Below are 17052 nucleotides of genomic sequence, written 5' to 3' on the forward strand. Positions count from 1 at the left end.
TGTCAAAAGTAATCCTTGAGGGAAAAAAAATGACATAAAACTGTTAATACAGTAACATTCATTAATTTTTAAAAGTCCACAAAATGAGGTAGGAGAGAGGAGGATGGATATAAAGGCATCTGAATTCCTTGATCTTATAGAAGGAAGAATCAAGAATTAAATTTTTCTAGACAATAATGCTTAGAAAATATACTTTCACACATATTTATAGAATGCCTCGTAACCACTAACTAGAATCAAAAATAGAATATAGATAGTTCACATACCACTAGAGTCAATGAGCATACAAAAATATACCCAAAGATGGATAATAAAAGACACAATTACAGAGGCACGTGTAAAGCATAATGCAAAATTATAGCATTATATGTTAATAACTAAACAGATATGAACTAAGTGATTTGGTTGAATTACAAAGATTCTCAGACTTGTTCAAAAGCCAAAATGAAAATCAAACTCTGATATATTCATAAAGAAACATGAAAAAACAAAATAAAACAGCCATTGAAAACTGTATTTCAAGAGTAAAATGTTAAATGTTACATTAAGCAAGTTAACTTTATATTGAGAGTTAAAATTTACAATAAAGATATTACCTATTTATGGACAAAATAATATAACTGAAATAGAGAAAGCAAAACTAATTAGCAATTAGAGTAAAATAAATGTGGACTGAGGGTGGTATGTAAAATATCACTGTGTTTCTAGCTTCCACAGCTCAAACCAAAATATAAGAAAATTAAGGATATAATGCAAGTGATTTAGTAGATTTGTGCTAAACTTTGTGACATGTTTAGATAGCTCCCAAACAATAATTACCAAAAAAAAAAAAAAAAGATCCACAGCTCAAAGTATAAAATCTCAGTATATACAAATAAAGTATGAGCTGTAGGGTCTACATTTAAAAAATTAAGATAATAATAGAAATAAAAGTAAATATTCCAGCATCTCCAAGTTTAAAAGAAAAGTATTCTAAAACCTGACTATAGGTCAAGATGGAAATCAAACTTAGAATATAGAGTATTTAAAAATTAAATATTTGAAAATGGTATGTAAAAATGTCATAGACTGAGGCCAAAGCTGCAGAAACAAATTCAGAGCCTTAAATGATTTTATTATTAAATACAAAAGAATCATAATAAATAATGCTAAGCATTAAAAGAATTGTCTTTTATTGTTCTTTTTTATCTTAGAAAAGCAGAAGGATGAAATGAAAAGGCATCAATTAATGAAACTGCAGGAAGATATTTATTAAATTGATAAATACCAGAAATAATTCTTGGAAAAAATAAAATAAGCAAGCCTATGACAAATATAACTAAAAAATAAAATTAGAAATAAGAAAGAGAATATAGTGTCATATACGTTTGAGAATTAACTCTCCTATTCCAGAAGCTCTCTTTAATGTCACAGTTACTGGTCATGAGTAAGAAGAACAGCCACTGTTGTTCAACAGCAAGCAAAGTAATGATCATCTACCAACAGAAAAGATTATTAGGAAAAAGAGAAAAATAGAGAAAAAGACCATGTTCCTTAACATGTAAACTGGATGTTATAATGTCATATTTTCTCTAGTAAGTTATTTTAAAGTGCCTTTATTTATTTTGAGGGGGGATGCAAAGAGAGAGGGAGAGAGAGAGAGAATCCCAAACAGACTCCACATTGTCAGGCCAGAGCCTGAGGCTGTGCTCAGTCCCAGGAACCGTGAGATCATGACTGAAGCTGAAATCAAGTGTCAGACGCTTAACCCACTGAGCCACCCGGGCGCCCCTCTAGTAAAATTTTTAAGTTTGATATATGCTTAATCATAGATTCAACTGGGTTTTTTAAAAACTTGATATGAATATGCTAAATTTCTTCTGGAAACAGTTTATGAAGTTGTCCTCCCAAGTGTTAAAATAAATATTAAATATTTCATAATTAAACACTGTAGACAATATTAAAAACGAGAAGATCAATCAACCAGAATGGATTAGTGAGAACAAGAGCCTAGTAGTTATACAACCTTCATATGGGAGTTGGCAAATCTGTGGGCCAAATCTAGTCTGCCCCCTATTGTTTTTTTTTTTTTTTTTAAATAAAGCTTTGTTGGGACCCAGACATGCCCATTTGTTTACAAGTAGGCTTTTGTGCAATAATGACAGAAGTCAAGTACTTACAGAGTATGTATGGCTCTCAAAAGCCTAAAATATTCACCATCTGGCTCTTTACAAAAAAAACAGTTTGCTAATTTGTTGTTTAATATGATAAGGAAAGCATTATATACCAAAGGGAAAAAATGTTTCTTCAACAAATGATTTAGGGGCAACTGGCTATCTGGAAAAAATTCTTCAACAATATGGTAATGAATAAATAAGTCACAATACATTTACATTAGTTATATTGTCCAGATATTAATATTATGTTTTCAGAGAATATTTAATGGCACAGTAACAATTATACGATATAATAGCAACATATTCAAAAAAGCAGTATCCAAAAAAACGCCATGATCTAAAATTCACATTAAAAGTGTAGACCTCAACAGATAAAGGCTAATTTATGTAAAAATAATTGTATTCTCAAATTTTACTTGGTAATTAATTATGGGTGATAGAATTCTGATTGACTTCAATTTTTTCCTGTAATTTTATTTATTTTATATAGTTTTGACTATGAAAATGTATTTATCTTAAATTTCTAAAAAAAGGAAATGAATGAATGAATTCGTATAACTCAACAGCAAAAATAAGTCACAAAAAACATCCTACACAAAATGGACAAAGGAACTGAATAGACATTTTTTCAAAGAAGACATTCAAATGACCACCAGATACATGAAAAGGTGTTCAATATCACTAATCATCAGGCAAATGCAAATCAAGACCACAATGAGCTGTCTCCTGACACCTGCTAGAATTACTGTTGTCAAAAAATCAAGAAATGACACATGTGTTGATGAGAATGAGGAGAAAAGGAACCCCCTATACGCTGTTGGTGGGAACGTAAATTGGTGCAGCCACTATGGAAAACAGCATGATTGTTCTTCAAAACTTACAAATAGAACTACATATGATCCCGCAATTCCCCTTCTTGGTATATCCCTGAAGGATGAAAAATCACTATCTTAAAGATACATCTGCACTCCCATGTTCACTGCAGAACTTTTTACAATAGCCAAGACATGGACACAACCTAAGTGCCCATTGGCAGACGAGTGGATAAAGAAAATGTGGTATATATATATACACAATGGAATAATATCCAGCCATAAAAAGAATGAAATCCTGCCAACTGCAACAACACGGATGAATCCTGAGAGCGTTATGTTAAGTAAAATAAGTCCAAAAGAGAAATACAAATATAGTATAATCTCACTTATATGTGGAACCAAATATATAAATACATAAATAAATAAATAAATAAATAAGCAACTATCTCACAGAAACAGAGAACAGATTGGTGGTTGCCAGGGCCTGGATGTGGGGATGGTGGTCAAAGGATACAAACTTCCAGTTATAAGGTGAATAAGTTCTAAGGATGTAATGTACAGCAGGGTGACTACAGTTAACAATACTGTACTACATATTTAAAAGTTGCTAAGAGTAGATTTTAAAAGTTCTCACACACATACACACACAAATGTAGCTATGTGAGATAATGGATGTGCCCACTAACCCTATTGTGGTAATCATTTCTCAGTATAATACATACATTGGATCATTGCACTGTATCCTTAAATGTACATAGTGTTAAAAGTCAATTATATCTCAATGAATCTAGGCAAAAGAAAGGAAGCAAATGTTTATAAAGTAGTTAAAGGCAAAAAACACAGCCACAAAGAACCTGATGAAAATATAGCTGAATACTGAACTGATCTCAGGATACCTGAGAGTTCGCTTGTTTGGCAAGCACTTTTTCAGCATAAAAACTATAGAAAAGAATAAAACAAAACAAAATAAAGCAAAAAAAAAAAAACCCAGTATAGAATAATTCACAAAAGAAAATATGCATTTACACGACTACATACAAATTAGAAGTTTATATACTTCAAAACTATCATAAACGCAGTTAACAGAGAAAATAATAGTGTCCACTAGAGTGCATAGGATGACATTTATCTAACAGTTATGGAAGTGCAAATTAATAGGAGATAACCTGGCAATATTAAAAGCATCAAGAGCTTTAAATGTTCATATTTGTTAAAAACTCAGAAAGTTTGCCTCAAGATAATAAACTGCTTCTTGTTCAAAGATTATGTACAATAATGTTTATCACAGGGTTAATTATTATTACAATAACAAAAATTTTAAGTGAAATGCCCCACAATAAATAGGTAATGGTTAAATAGATTCTGGAATAGCTATATGTTAGAATCTCATGAAATCCTATGAAGGCTTTGTAAATCATGATACCCAATAAGACGACATGATTCAATGCTCTGGATAAAATACTAACTGTGGGGGTGCCTTTGTGGCTCAGTCACTTATGGGTCTGATTTCGGCTCAAGTCATGATTTCACAGTCATGGGATCAAGTCCCACATTGGGCTCCTCTGGGCATGGAGCCTGCTTGGGATTCTCTCTCTCCCTCTCTCTGTACCCCTCTACCCTGCTCATGCTCGCTCAGTCTCTCTCTCAATAAATAAAAATTAAAAAAATAGTTACTGTGAAAATAAAAGGGAAAAAAACCCAACATAATAAAACTGAATGATTCCATACTTATCTATCCATCTGGGAGGAAATATACCAAAATATTTAAAAAATTTTTTAATGTTTATTCATTTTTGAGAGAGAGAGACAGAGACAGAGAGACAGAGCATGATCAGGGGAGGGGCAGAGAGAGAGGGAGACACAGAATCTGAAGCAGGCTCCAGGCTCTGAACTGTCAGCACAGAGCCCGATGCAGCCTCAAATCCACGAGCTGTGAGGTCGTGACCTGAGCTGAGGTCAGAGGCTTAACTGACTGAGGCACCCAGGCACCCTGGAAATATACCAAAGTATTAATCATGCTTATCTTTGGGTGTTGAAAATATGGTTCACTTTATATATTTATATATATTTATATTTATATATATATTCTTTATATATTTCTTGTGCTTTCAAAATACCCCACACTGAGTATGAATAACATTTCTAATGAAAACAGTCAATGATTTTTAAATGAAAACCAGTATAAATTCTGTTCTGCAAAGTCTAGAAGGTCAACATGAAAGATTATTGTTTTGTTAAATCTTTAGGATTTGGCTTTCCCCTTCTGTGTTGAAACCAGTTACACTGAAACAACACAAACTTCAGATCAATCAGTCACTGACATTTATTGAGCATCTACTAATCCTTGGGTCTTGGTTTGTGCCTAAAATTGTATGCTGCTCAGAGTGTGTCACTTTCAAAATTTCCCATCACACAGGTATAATTTCAGGGCAGGCCACAGGGTTTCATGGGTGCCCGAACAACACAGAGTTCACTCATAACTCTGAACACAAATCTCTGCCCTCTGCCCTGGCTCTGTATCCCAGACCTCTCTCCTTGATTTTTGCACGCAGGCATCAAGAAGCAGCACTGCGGGCAACAATACCGGCTATGACAGAGAATAATGACGTCTGTCTGTCAGCAGAGCACTCTTGCTCCTATTCTGCTGCCTCAATAATCAGCCTGCAGAGAAGTACTTTGAGCATTGCATGTGGGTGTGTTCTAAGTATGCATCAAGGTCTCTTTGTGATCTGAGTGACTTGGTGGAAAGACCATGCTTTTCTTGAAAAAGGATATCCAGCTGGTCATAATGGAAGGCACAGATTTCTTCTTGTGGTTGGGGTATCACTCACAGAGCATAACATCGGTCTGCAGCTAAGCACCAAATCCAGAGCTTTCTGCATAGAAAGTGGCTGTTTCAGCACCACACGGCAAACCAGATGCTAGGACTTCAAATACCAATTATCACAGACAATTCCTGTGGAGGATGTGCCAGCTACAGCAAACTTCCATACAACTCGCTTGACCCAGAAGGCACAATTCTTTTCTGGATTAATAGAAACACTAGAACTGAAGAAACACAAACTTCTGGAGGGAGGACTGCAGTATGGAAGTGTGATCCTTTGCCTCCTAAGCTTCTGTACTGCTGGCCTTTTCTGTGACTGTGTTCATCTTACTTCTGCTAGAAGCTTTGTGAGGGACTTCCGTATAGAGCCTCCAGACTTAGCCGGACTAGTCTTCAGGGATGCTATGGGCAGAGGCCATGGCTGTTCCTGTGTCACATGGGCTTTGGGAAGCCTATGGGAACCAAGGTAGGGTCTTTCTTGTGCTTGGAATCAAGAGACCCATGCAGGGGTGCCTGGGTGGCTCAATTGGTTAAGCGTCCAACTTTGGCTTATAGGTCATGATCTTGCAGTCTGTGAGTTTGAGTCCCGGGTCAGGCTCTGTGCTGACAGCTCAGAGCCTGGCACCTGCTTTGAATTCTGTGTCTCCCTCTCTGTCTCTCTGTTTCTCCTCTGCTCATGCTCTCTCTCTCTCTGTCTCTCAAAAATAAATAAAGGTTAAATGTTAAAAAAAAAAAAAGAGGGAGAGAGAGACACACACACATGTTGTTTAGGGAATAGGGGAGCCCCTCTTCCTACTACCAAGGTCAGGACTCCATCCTTAGTCAGGAAAGCTTTTCTTCTAGGTAGGACAACATGGTCCTGACTTCAGAATTCAGCTAGTATGGCTTTAAATCCCTGATTCGCCACTCAACAGCCATGACGATGGGAAAGTTACCTGACTTTAGTATGCCTCGAGTTCCTCATCCATGTAACCGGAATCCAAGAAAACCCAGTATGAGCCAGCTTACAGTGTTAAATGAGATACTTTGTGTAACTTTTAGTGCACAACAAATACTCAAAAAATGGTAGTTTATAAAAGTAACAACCAACTAGCAATGCAAGCAATTTAGAAAATTCCGTCTCCCTACGTTTCTGTGTTCTCAACTCTCCTATCAGAGAGCTGGACCACGTGCATGGCCTCCTTGGCCTCAGAACTTTGACCTTTCTCAGATATAGACGGAGTAACAGGGCTTGAGGAAGCTGAGAAACCCTGGGCAGAGGACCTGACTGCACAGAGAAATCTGAGGCCACAGTGCCACCTAGCCTGTTCTGCAGACACCCCTCTGTGCCTGTGTTTCTAACACACTGGAGCATCTTCCTCTTTTTATTTTTTTAAAGTATAATTACCAGAGCTTATGTTTCACAGTTAATGCTGTCAAGCCTGTTAAACTAATTGGTCTTTTATAGAAAATTTAACTGAAAATTAACACATCTTTTAATAACATTGCCTTAACTTTAATGGCACTTTGCCTTTCGTTTATAATTGCTCTAAAATTGTCATTTTCCATGCCATAGCTGCCATTTTTTATATTTGCTAGTTTGCATGGTGTAGATTTTTATTTTTAGTATTTTTCTTTCATGAGGGATGAGAACGATTTGATTTTTTTTTTTTTTTTTTTTTCCCAATCCCAGGCCTTCCTGGCCTGATGTGACAGCAGTGGTATGTTCCAGGTGCAACACAGCTCACTACCGTTTGCTACACAGACATTGGCGCTAGCTGGTCTGCCTCAGGATGGCCCACGGGCTGTCTCTCACCTAGTGAGCAGAGGAAGTGAGGCTTTAGGGTGGAATGTAAGGAAGAGGGCCATGGAGGAATAATCTGTTTATGTTAACGTGGCACTGGATTAGCTTGGGCTGACTGAGAACTTGTCCCCTCCAAAACACCCTCCTTAATGCAAGGACAAATGCAAGTACAACTAAGAGAGTAAATCGTGTGGGGGAGCCTGGGTGGCTCAGTCAGTTAAGCAACTGACTCTTGATTTTGGCTCCGGTCATGATCTCAGTTTGTAGGGTTGAGCCCTGCATCGGGTTCAGTGCTGACAGCGCAGAGCCTGCTTGGGATTCCCTCTGCCCTTCCCCTATTTGTTCTCTCTTTCTCTCAAAATAAATTTTACAAAGTAATAATTAAAAAAACCCAGAGAGTAAATCATGTGGGTCCATCTTCCAGATGGTCACATTCTTCATTCTTCCCAACATAAGCTCGGTAATTTCTGGCAAACAGAGACCAGCTCTCTGATATTAGAGAATAGAATACAGAAGCATAACATATATGTGTCTGTGAGTACCTACACATATGCGTATATGTACATGCATAGATATGTACACACACATATATAATCTACTTCTTTGTAGTTACATTTGATCTTAAATATTTGTCAACTCTGTGAAAGATTTTCATCTACCTTTGTCCCTACCTGATTCCTTGAATGTGGTAAGAGGCTGTTAATATCATTCTCATTAACAGTTAGACCCAACTGAGCCCCAGGCAGTGGAAAAGACAGACACAGGATGCTGCTGAGCTGGGACCAGAAGCTTTAAGTCCTAATTCATGGGCTGGTGCCACACTGTTTCTCCTCTATGTCCTTGCCTTTTTTATGAAATACTAACTTATTGAACATGCAAACACTCACCCTGGGCATTGATGCAGTGGGCAAAGCAGAGGTACACATGGGATAAAATGCTCATACTGAAGTTTTTCTTGGGCTCCTGAAGGATTCAGCACTGAGGGTCCCTCGATATGACGGCATCCTCTGTTGTGCCTGCAATGCTTGTTGGATGTATAGGACACTGGAAAAGGGGGCCTCTGGTTCTCCTCTGCCCTTTCCCTTTACACTGTTAGGTATGTCTTTCTCTGTATTTTTTTCCAGGTTAGGTAGAATGTACAAATCTGAAACTTCAGGGAATCTTATTTTCTAAAAAAGCAACAACACTGCGACTGTGCAGTGGAATTCATCAGCTCTCATTACAGGATGCCCTCTTTTCTCCCCAGAAGGGGTTGTCTTCTCAGCACTCCTTTGATAACGATGGTACAGTGTGGTATACTTCTGTCTGAGAAAGGTTGAGGGTTCAAAGAAAATGGACATCACATGTTCAACCTCCTGACTCAAAGGACAGGCAAATGGCCAGAAGACCAAGGATGCTCTCTGATGACAGTCGTGAGGGCTCACAAAATTAGAAGCAGGAGGCCTGTAAGTCTGATTCGGCAGAATGGACAGGCAGGGACCAGTGGCATGAGTAAAACAGGCCTGGTAGAATCCAATGGGGAATAGTGTGGGCTGTAGCTAAGGGGACCATCGCTCAGCTCTAACCAATTGCTGCTTTGTGGGCATCTGGGAATCTGCTTTGTGACTCTAATCAAAATTAGCTGGAAACCCATATTTTATGTGTAATCTTGTAATTTTAAAACATTGGCAGCAGATTCCATTTAAACATTAAAAACCTTTTGGAAATGCAGAACCTGTCTGTGGGATGGGTGTTGCCTGCTATGTGCTGTTTTGAGACTTCTATGATAGACCCATCATTACAAGCCAAATATCATCAGTCCAGGTACTCGTGCCAAAATATTGTGCTGTTTCTCTTTCTTTCTTCTCTTAAAATGAGTGCACTAGGATGGCACACTGGACAGAAAAATAACCAGAGGTTGACTTCAGGACTCAATTCAGTGATGGATTTGTCCTTCCATCCAGAACACACAGGAAGCAGTGCCCTTAGGAGGATGCCAGTGGCATCCAAAGGAAGAAGCATCCTCTAACCAGGACTGAAGTGTTTAACCCCGGACTTAGAACCTTGTGGAGTGTGATGTTTTGGACGCAGAATACTCACAGTACGGACGACAGCTTTGCCTGTCTGACTGCTTATTGTATGTCCCTCCCCGGTATCCGCTATCTTCCAACCATGATGGCCTTCAACTACTCTCTCAGACAAACCAAACCCAGCTCAGCACCACTGTTCAGCCTTTGCCCTGTTCTTTCTTCCGCCTTGGAAAGCTACTCGCCCTCACCCCCAGGCGCTTTCTTCTTCTGATTTTTTGGTGTCAGCTTCCAAGTGTTCTGTTAAGATAGCTTTACTCTGACCACGGTTGCTAACACAGGTCTCTACACCCATGCAAACTATTTTATGTTCTTCAAATCAGTCTTGCCCATTTCATAGTATTCATTTACTACTACTAGCAGTAATGATAGCTACTGTCATTTACATAGTTATCGCCCACTAGAATGAAAGTTCCAACAACAGGAGGGCAGGGTCTTCCTTTTTCTTCTTCACTACTGAATCCTCAGCATCAAAATAGTGCCTGGCATTTAGTTAAGTGCCCAGTGAAGGCATCGATTAGTAACAATGAATGCATATAGAGCTTGTCATGTGCAAAGCACTGCACTAGTCACTTTATAATCTTAACTCATTTAATTATCTCATCAATTCTGTGAGGAAGGTACTATTATTTTTTTTTTTGATATTTATTTATTTTTGAGACAGAAAGATAGGGCGTGAGTGGGGGAGGAGTAGAGAGAGAAAGGAAGACACAGAATCCGAAGCAGGCTCCAGGCTCTGAGCTGTCAGCACAGAGCCCAACCCAGGCCTCGAACCCACAAACCGTGAGATCATGACCTGAGCTGAAACCGGAAGCTTAACCAACTGAGCCAAGGTAGTACTGTTATGATCCCAATTTTAAAGATAGGGAAACTGAGGCACAGAGAGGTTAAGGTTACACAGCCAGTACATGGTGATTCTGGGCTCTGGATCCAAGCAGTCGGACTCTTAGTTCATGACTTATCTTTTCTGTCTAGGGAGGGTCCAGGTAGAACTCACATTGGGGGTGAGGGATGGGAAGAGTATGTAGCTGTGGAAAAGAAGTCTGAATACTCGCGTGCCAGTTTTAGCTCTAAATACAAAGAGGCTTCCTTTCATCTTTCTCGTCTGTGTGTGACCGGCAAGCTGGTACCACTCTGAAAAACACATTTCTTATTTTTCGGTCGTCTTCCTAGAGGCATCCACCCACAAGCGTAATTACTCCCTCTCATCATGTGTTTCTGCTGCTGATTAGCAGGAGGCAGCCGTGAGGCCATGTCTGCAACATCCCTATCTGTTCAGGAATGCCTGCGATGAATCAAAACATTACTCTTTTAACAAATGAAGCAGGAAGCAGCAGGAGTTGACTTATGAAGGACAATATTCAGGGGATGTTTGGACACATGATTAAATGGCAATTTGGGGGCTAGAAAAAGGAGATCATGGACATCTGAAGAGGTGTGTGTGTAAATGTCGGCATGCTGCTTGTAAGCGAGTGCCTGGGATGAAGCTTACCTCTGGCTCCCGCTGCTTGGAGAGGCCTCAGTTTCTCAATTTACATTCCTGCCAACCCTCTCAGTTCCTTCTAGTTACTGCCTTGGTTCTTGACTAATCTCCTGGTTTTTCATACATGAGGTAGAATGCAAAGAAATCACAGGTAACATTTTTGTCAACTGGGTCTGAGGAACCCGACTCAATTCAAGACCTCACTGTGCAACTTGTTCGTCCCAGACGATGAAAACCAGGCCTGGAATAACTGGATATGCATTTTGACTAATGATTTGAAAAGTCACTGTCAGTAGATTGGTTAAATATGTCCTGCTTCAGGTTTGTGCACGTTATTGCCCAAAAGATCAGACGCTAGAGCTGAAGTGCCTCTCACGGTTCTGGGCCCTCAACGGATGAAGCTGGTGATGAGTACAATGACAGTTACTAGATTCTTGATACCCTTTTTTCCCAGGCTGGAATTCAGAAGGAATGCTGCTGGCAGACCGTAGCATCCATACATGCCTTAGCCACTCTCTCCCAGACACTTCAGTTTGTATTTCAAAGGAGATTAGAGACGGCTTTTTAAAAATTTCAAGCCAACCCACTTTGATTTCTCATCTGAGTTTCCAAGAACTGACTCCCTGGTGGTGCTACAGACAGACAGTTGTGCAGCTCAGATCCAGATGTGCCCCCTACCCCCGCCCTGTGGCTACCGTGGGCCCCTTCAGTTGTGTAGGGGTGAAGTTCTTTGTTGCTTAAAATCAACTTTATTGGTTTTATTGGTACGAAGGGCTGGCTTCATGGGTGTGTGGCCTGTGCAGTCACCCAGGGTCCAGGCTCAGGAGAGCCCCTCACTTGGCTTAAAGCTCTGTTGTCATCATTTTGAAATTCTTAATAATGTATGAAAAGGTGGGCTTGCTAATTATAGAGCTGGTCTTGCCTGGACTATTCTGAATGTCTGACAGGTAGACACATAAATAATTTTATAAATTTGAATTTTTATAAATTGTTGATAGAGTATTTTGTAGTTCTAGGAAAAAAATCTACTGTAAACAGTTTCATCATCTCTTAGTAACAACAATCTTCTGTAATCTCTCTAATTAGGATCAGAAGTCAAATGAAATTTCTAAAGAGATGAATTACAGAAATCCGGCTGAAACTGAAGACCATACAGATAAGTCGGCACTGTATGAGCGTATCCTGTAGCTTCTATCTTCTGGCTTGCTTAAGGTATTTGCCCAAACTGAGCCCAACATCACTAGCAGGTAGAAAGGTTACTCCTGGAACCAGCAGGCAGTCAGAAAGAAATCACAAGTCCTGGGAAACCAAGAGTGCCTTCTCCAGGGACAGTTTTCTCTCCTTCTTGCGTTGGAAAGCTAAGTTATGGCATGATGCCTAGTCAACCTTAATTCAGATGAATATTGTCTCATAATTATTTTTAAACCCATAATTCTAATTTTTTAAATAAGATGTGCTTGCAGTTTGACCACATTCAGAAATACCGAATAACCTAAATTAGTCTTAAAAAGCTTTATGTTTTTTTTCTTTCCTCAAATAGAGGTTCTTCTGGGATCAGCTTTAATGAATAGAGGAGAATAATGCATAATTAGCATATCAGTTGTTTAACACATTCAGGAGAATAGCCTTCTTAAGCACTTTAAGGAATGTATGTGTATAAAAACTCACTGAGCTATGTTTATGGTTTTAATGTGTTCAATAAAACACTTTTTCATGGATTCCTCAAAGCTCAGTTTTTATCCAGCTTGTGTCTGTATTTTCATAAATTGTGAATTTGAGGGCTCCAAAATAAACAGGCTTTTCTAATAAATAAAGACATTCGGTGGGAACACTTCACAATCCTCAATAATAACCAGAATAGGTTATTATTGTCTGCTTTTTGCCTTTTTTAGTTCAAGATCGCTTCATGAACCGGGGCCTACTTTTAATTGTTATTTGTTTTTAGTCTCAAAAGTGAAAAAATAATGCCTTGACTGTTTGGTGCATATCAAGTTAGAAAAGAAACCAATGATGCCTTTGACCTCCTCAGCCAGCCCGTCCTCCTCTCTCTGCCACTGCTTCATTCCTTCCTGGCAGCAGAGAACCGGCTAGGCCTGGCCCTCATGCGAAGTCTCCTCCCAGGACTTGTGTTTCAGTGATGGGCAGGGATGGAAGAGACACCCTTGACACCTTGTTCTCTTCCATCTTCTGCTCATATTCAATCTATCTCCAAGTCCTATCAATTTTCCTGACCAACACTACTCAGATGCACCCACTCCCTCCAGCTCCACCAGCTCTATCCCTGTCCAAGCTTTGATAGCCTCATATGCTCAGACTTCCTGCCGCCATCTTGTTTCCTAAGCCATCCTCCACACACCACCCAGGACAATCCTCTTAAAACATAAACCTGATCACATGACTTGCCAGCTTAAAACCACCCTTCAATGCCTCCTCATTTACCTTGAGATAAAAAGCAAAGCCATAAAAATGAGTTTTCTGGTCTTGCAGGTCCAAACTTGCCTCGCCCTCCCCTCTCCCTCTTTCACTGTGGCCCAGCTACACAGGCTTTCTTTGGCCTCCTGAAGATTGTCAGTTTCCCTCACCGCCAGGCCTTTGCATTTGCTTTTCTTCTTCAGGGGATGTTCTTCCCACAAAATCTCCCCTCTTCCTTACCTTCCTCACACTTTCAAGAATTCATAACCAAATATTGAGTTAGTTACACAGCAGTCTGACTAACATTGGTATCCCCTTCTAGACTGCAAGCTTTGCATGGTCATGCTCTCCCCGGGAGCTCAAGCTCCGGGCCTAGGCTGCTAACGTTGGAGGTCAGAGATGCTCCAGTCCCATATCCCGCACCCACTCACCGCACTCATGAGCGAGTCCAGGACACTGACTGCAAATGCTGTCCCGCATGCAAATGGCTGCGTGAGGTACAGTTCTGTGTCGGGATCGTCATCATCGTCTTGGTCCAAAAACTGAACATTAGTATCGTTCACTAGAAAAAGTGTAAAATGAGAATTAGCTCCAAAGACCATACACAAACAGTGAAGCCAGAGAAAGAGCAGGCTACTGGTTTAGCAACACTGAAGTCACTGAAAAAGAAAGAAAAGCATGGGAGAAGCTGTAAATGAATCTTGGGGTGGGAGCCAGCAGACTCAATGGACTGCTTCTACGTGATTGTTCAAGCTTCTCAGGCCTGGAGAGCAATGAGTTCAAGCAGCCTTGCTCCCCGGCAGGCCGCCGGAGAACTGCTGGACAGTGCTGGTCAGTCCTTTGGTATAGTTTTAGAATCATGACCGAAGAACACCCTGAAGTGTTTTTCGGTAGCCAAGTCCTTTGAGAGATGAACATATTTCAAGGATGAGTAGCCATGAGTAGCCATGCTGGGATGCTAAGTTTAGCCACAGGAAAAGAAAGCAATTTATTAAGACTGAAGAGCGATAGACTGGGAACACGGCAAAGGCACATAGCAAGGAATTCACCTGCAGGCAGGACCTAGCCCGCCGGGGGTCAGCCTGGGTAGAGCCTGGTGTCCCTAGCCCTGAATCTAGGCACACACTGACAGGCCCTGTCTGACAGACCGTGACCCCAGGTGGGATGGATTCCTGGCTGTCTCCAGCTGCTTGCTGATACAGACTTGCTGTGCATTCCGAGTTGCGTGGGGACGCCCACGTTCTCCCTTTCCCCTTCTAAACAGCTCAATCTTTTATGTGCTTCAGCTAAAGTAGATGCAGCATTTGATGCTATAGTTCATTTCCATCTGAGGATTCCTCAAGGACTCCTCCGGCAGGCACGTGCAGACTGATTGGCTGTGTCACTGAGATGTCTTTAACTTATTAAAAATTAAATGACAAATTAATTTCCATTCCCATCTTGGCTTCAGAAATTATCAGTTTTGCAGAGCAAGTAATAGGGAAGAAAGTGTGGGGTGGGGGAGGAGATGAGCGCTCATGATTTCTGGAATAATTATGGTGCTTTTAGGAAAAGAATAGATGAGGTTTCCTTTTTTTTGATTCCTTTCTAAATGTATCAGTTGCTAATTCTCTTTCCTAGAGTTATTGTTCTAATTTTTTTTCCTGAAAGTTACTTTTTGGGTAACTTTTTTTAACTTTTGTTTGTTTATCGTATGAGGCAGAATAAATGATAATAGGCTAAGAGGCTAGGCATGGAATTATTTTTAAGTGACACCATCTTGTTTCCCTACAGAAAAATTTTAATGGGGGAACATTTTTGCTCAGCAACACTTGAATTACAGGCTAGTGGGTTAAGGTGCAAAATGCAAGATCTGACAAGTCAGCTTTGAATCTGGGCTCTGTATAAACCCTGTACAAGCAAGGCACTTCATCATTCCACGGCGTAGTTTGTCTGTCTGTAAAATGGGAGAAATAATAGCAGCTCTCATGAGGTTGGCAGGAGGCTCCTATAAGATTGTGTTTGGTGAGCCTGGCCCAGGACCTTGATAGACATCAGCTGCTCTCAGGATTGCCTTTCTGAGTCAATGTTCTGTCCACCTCACTACATTATGAAAATTCCCAGCTTCCCTCTGCCTCTCTCGGAAGCAAGAAAGACCTTGCTGAGAGACCCTACTGGGGCCATATGGTAGCTTTTCCTCTCTTCCCTCCATTTACCCAAAAGTATCTTGGAGGCTACAGTATAGACTTCTTGCTTTGTGGATCAGAAATATGAACTCTGGACAATACTCAGAGGAGTGTGGTTTCAATTACTTAGAATAGCCAAGGACAGCATGTGCACTGACACTCCAAAAGCTATAGCATCTGTTACCTCTTTTCAAGACCACGGGGAACGGGAGGTACTAGACTTGGAGGGGATGTGGCCACAAGTAGGGAGACACGAGTAGATTGTCAGCGAGCCAGGCATTTCAGTCATTGGGAAAGAGCTCCAGGGCAGGAACCAGGGTTCCCTGAAAATCCTGTGTTTTGTTCTGGGATAGTCTCAGAGGGAGAGCAGACAGTGTTATCCAAAGCCTATTTCACAGAACAGTCATTATGTGGATGCTAAGAGGGATTTTTTTTTTAAATCCCTCCCCAAATGTTGTACAGTTTCCTAGAACTGGAAAGCAGGTGAAATAGCTTTAAACAAATTTCCTTCTTGCGGAACTTCTGGGAGCCTTCAATCCACTAACATCAACTGAAACTCTCCAAGTGGGTGAAGACTGGAATACACTACACAGTTTTAAAAACGTGTTTGGTGCTAGCATCCCCTGTGCTTTTTAGAAGGCATTCTACTGGTTGGCATAATGTGGAACGTGACTCAGAACATGAAGGTAAATAGTAGATATGTGTGGGGACGCAGGGAGGCCAAGTGATTGGTGGATGATGGTGTACTTGCAAACGTGGTATGAGCACTAGGAAAACAAGGCTTAAGGCAGAAGGTAAGGATGATGTGAACACACGGAAGGTTCTCTGAGCTCCCAGAAGAGATCTGGTGAGGAACAAAGGCTCAGGAGATTCCATTATGCTAACTGAATGCCTGCATTGTTGCCTCCGATTTGGGCCACCCAGCCTTTTCTTTTCTCTCCTACTAATCACAAATAAAGATATCCTAGTTAGCTGGCGGCACATGGATTCCAAACAGAAAAAGAAATTCCTGGCAGTGATGATTTTGAAGTGCCACTAAAGGTTTCTGAGATGGAGATATCTGGATGAATTTTCCAACCTGCCGTCCCGGCTGCACACGCTCTCTGGGTCTCTTACAACCCTATGGTTCTGAGAAGAGCAATCCCGAAACACAGGCTTTTAGCCAACTTCTCTAAACATGAAAAAGACACCTCTCCTACTGTTGGAAACAGAAAATAGTGCAATCCTCCTTGACCTGAGTGAATTTGTCCTGATAAATAGCTACGTCTCCAATAATGCAGTGCTGAATGGTGGACAATTTATTCCTTAGTTTCCAGACACCTCACAAGCAAGATTACTGTGTTAAAAG

At 40.4% G+C, this 17052-nt stretch overlaps 1 protein-coding gene across 1 annotated transcript in view; it reads right to left on the bottom strand.

Annotated features, from left to right (window-relative positions):
- KCNMA1 (potassium calcium-activated channel subfamily M alpha 1) overlaps nt 1–17052 on the bottom strand; it is a 507394-nt gene that overhangs the window by 21204 nt on the left and 469138 nt on the right. Inside the window, exon 24 of the mRNA XM_049645990.1 lies at nt 13971–14101. Coding sequence (XP_049501947.1) covers nt 13971–14101 — 131 coding nt within the window. The remainder of the gene's footprint in view (nt 1–13970; nt 14102–17052) is intronic.

This window comes from Panthera uncia, chromosome D2, assembly GCF_023721935.1.
Source record: "Panthera uncia isolate 11264 chromosome D2, Puncia_PCG_1.0, whole genome shotgun sequence".
Classification (NCBI taxonomy): Eukaryota; Metazoa; Chordata; class Mammalia; order Carnivora; family Felidae; genus Panthera; species Panthera uncia.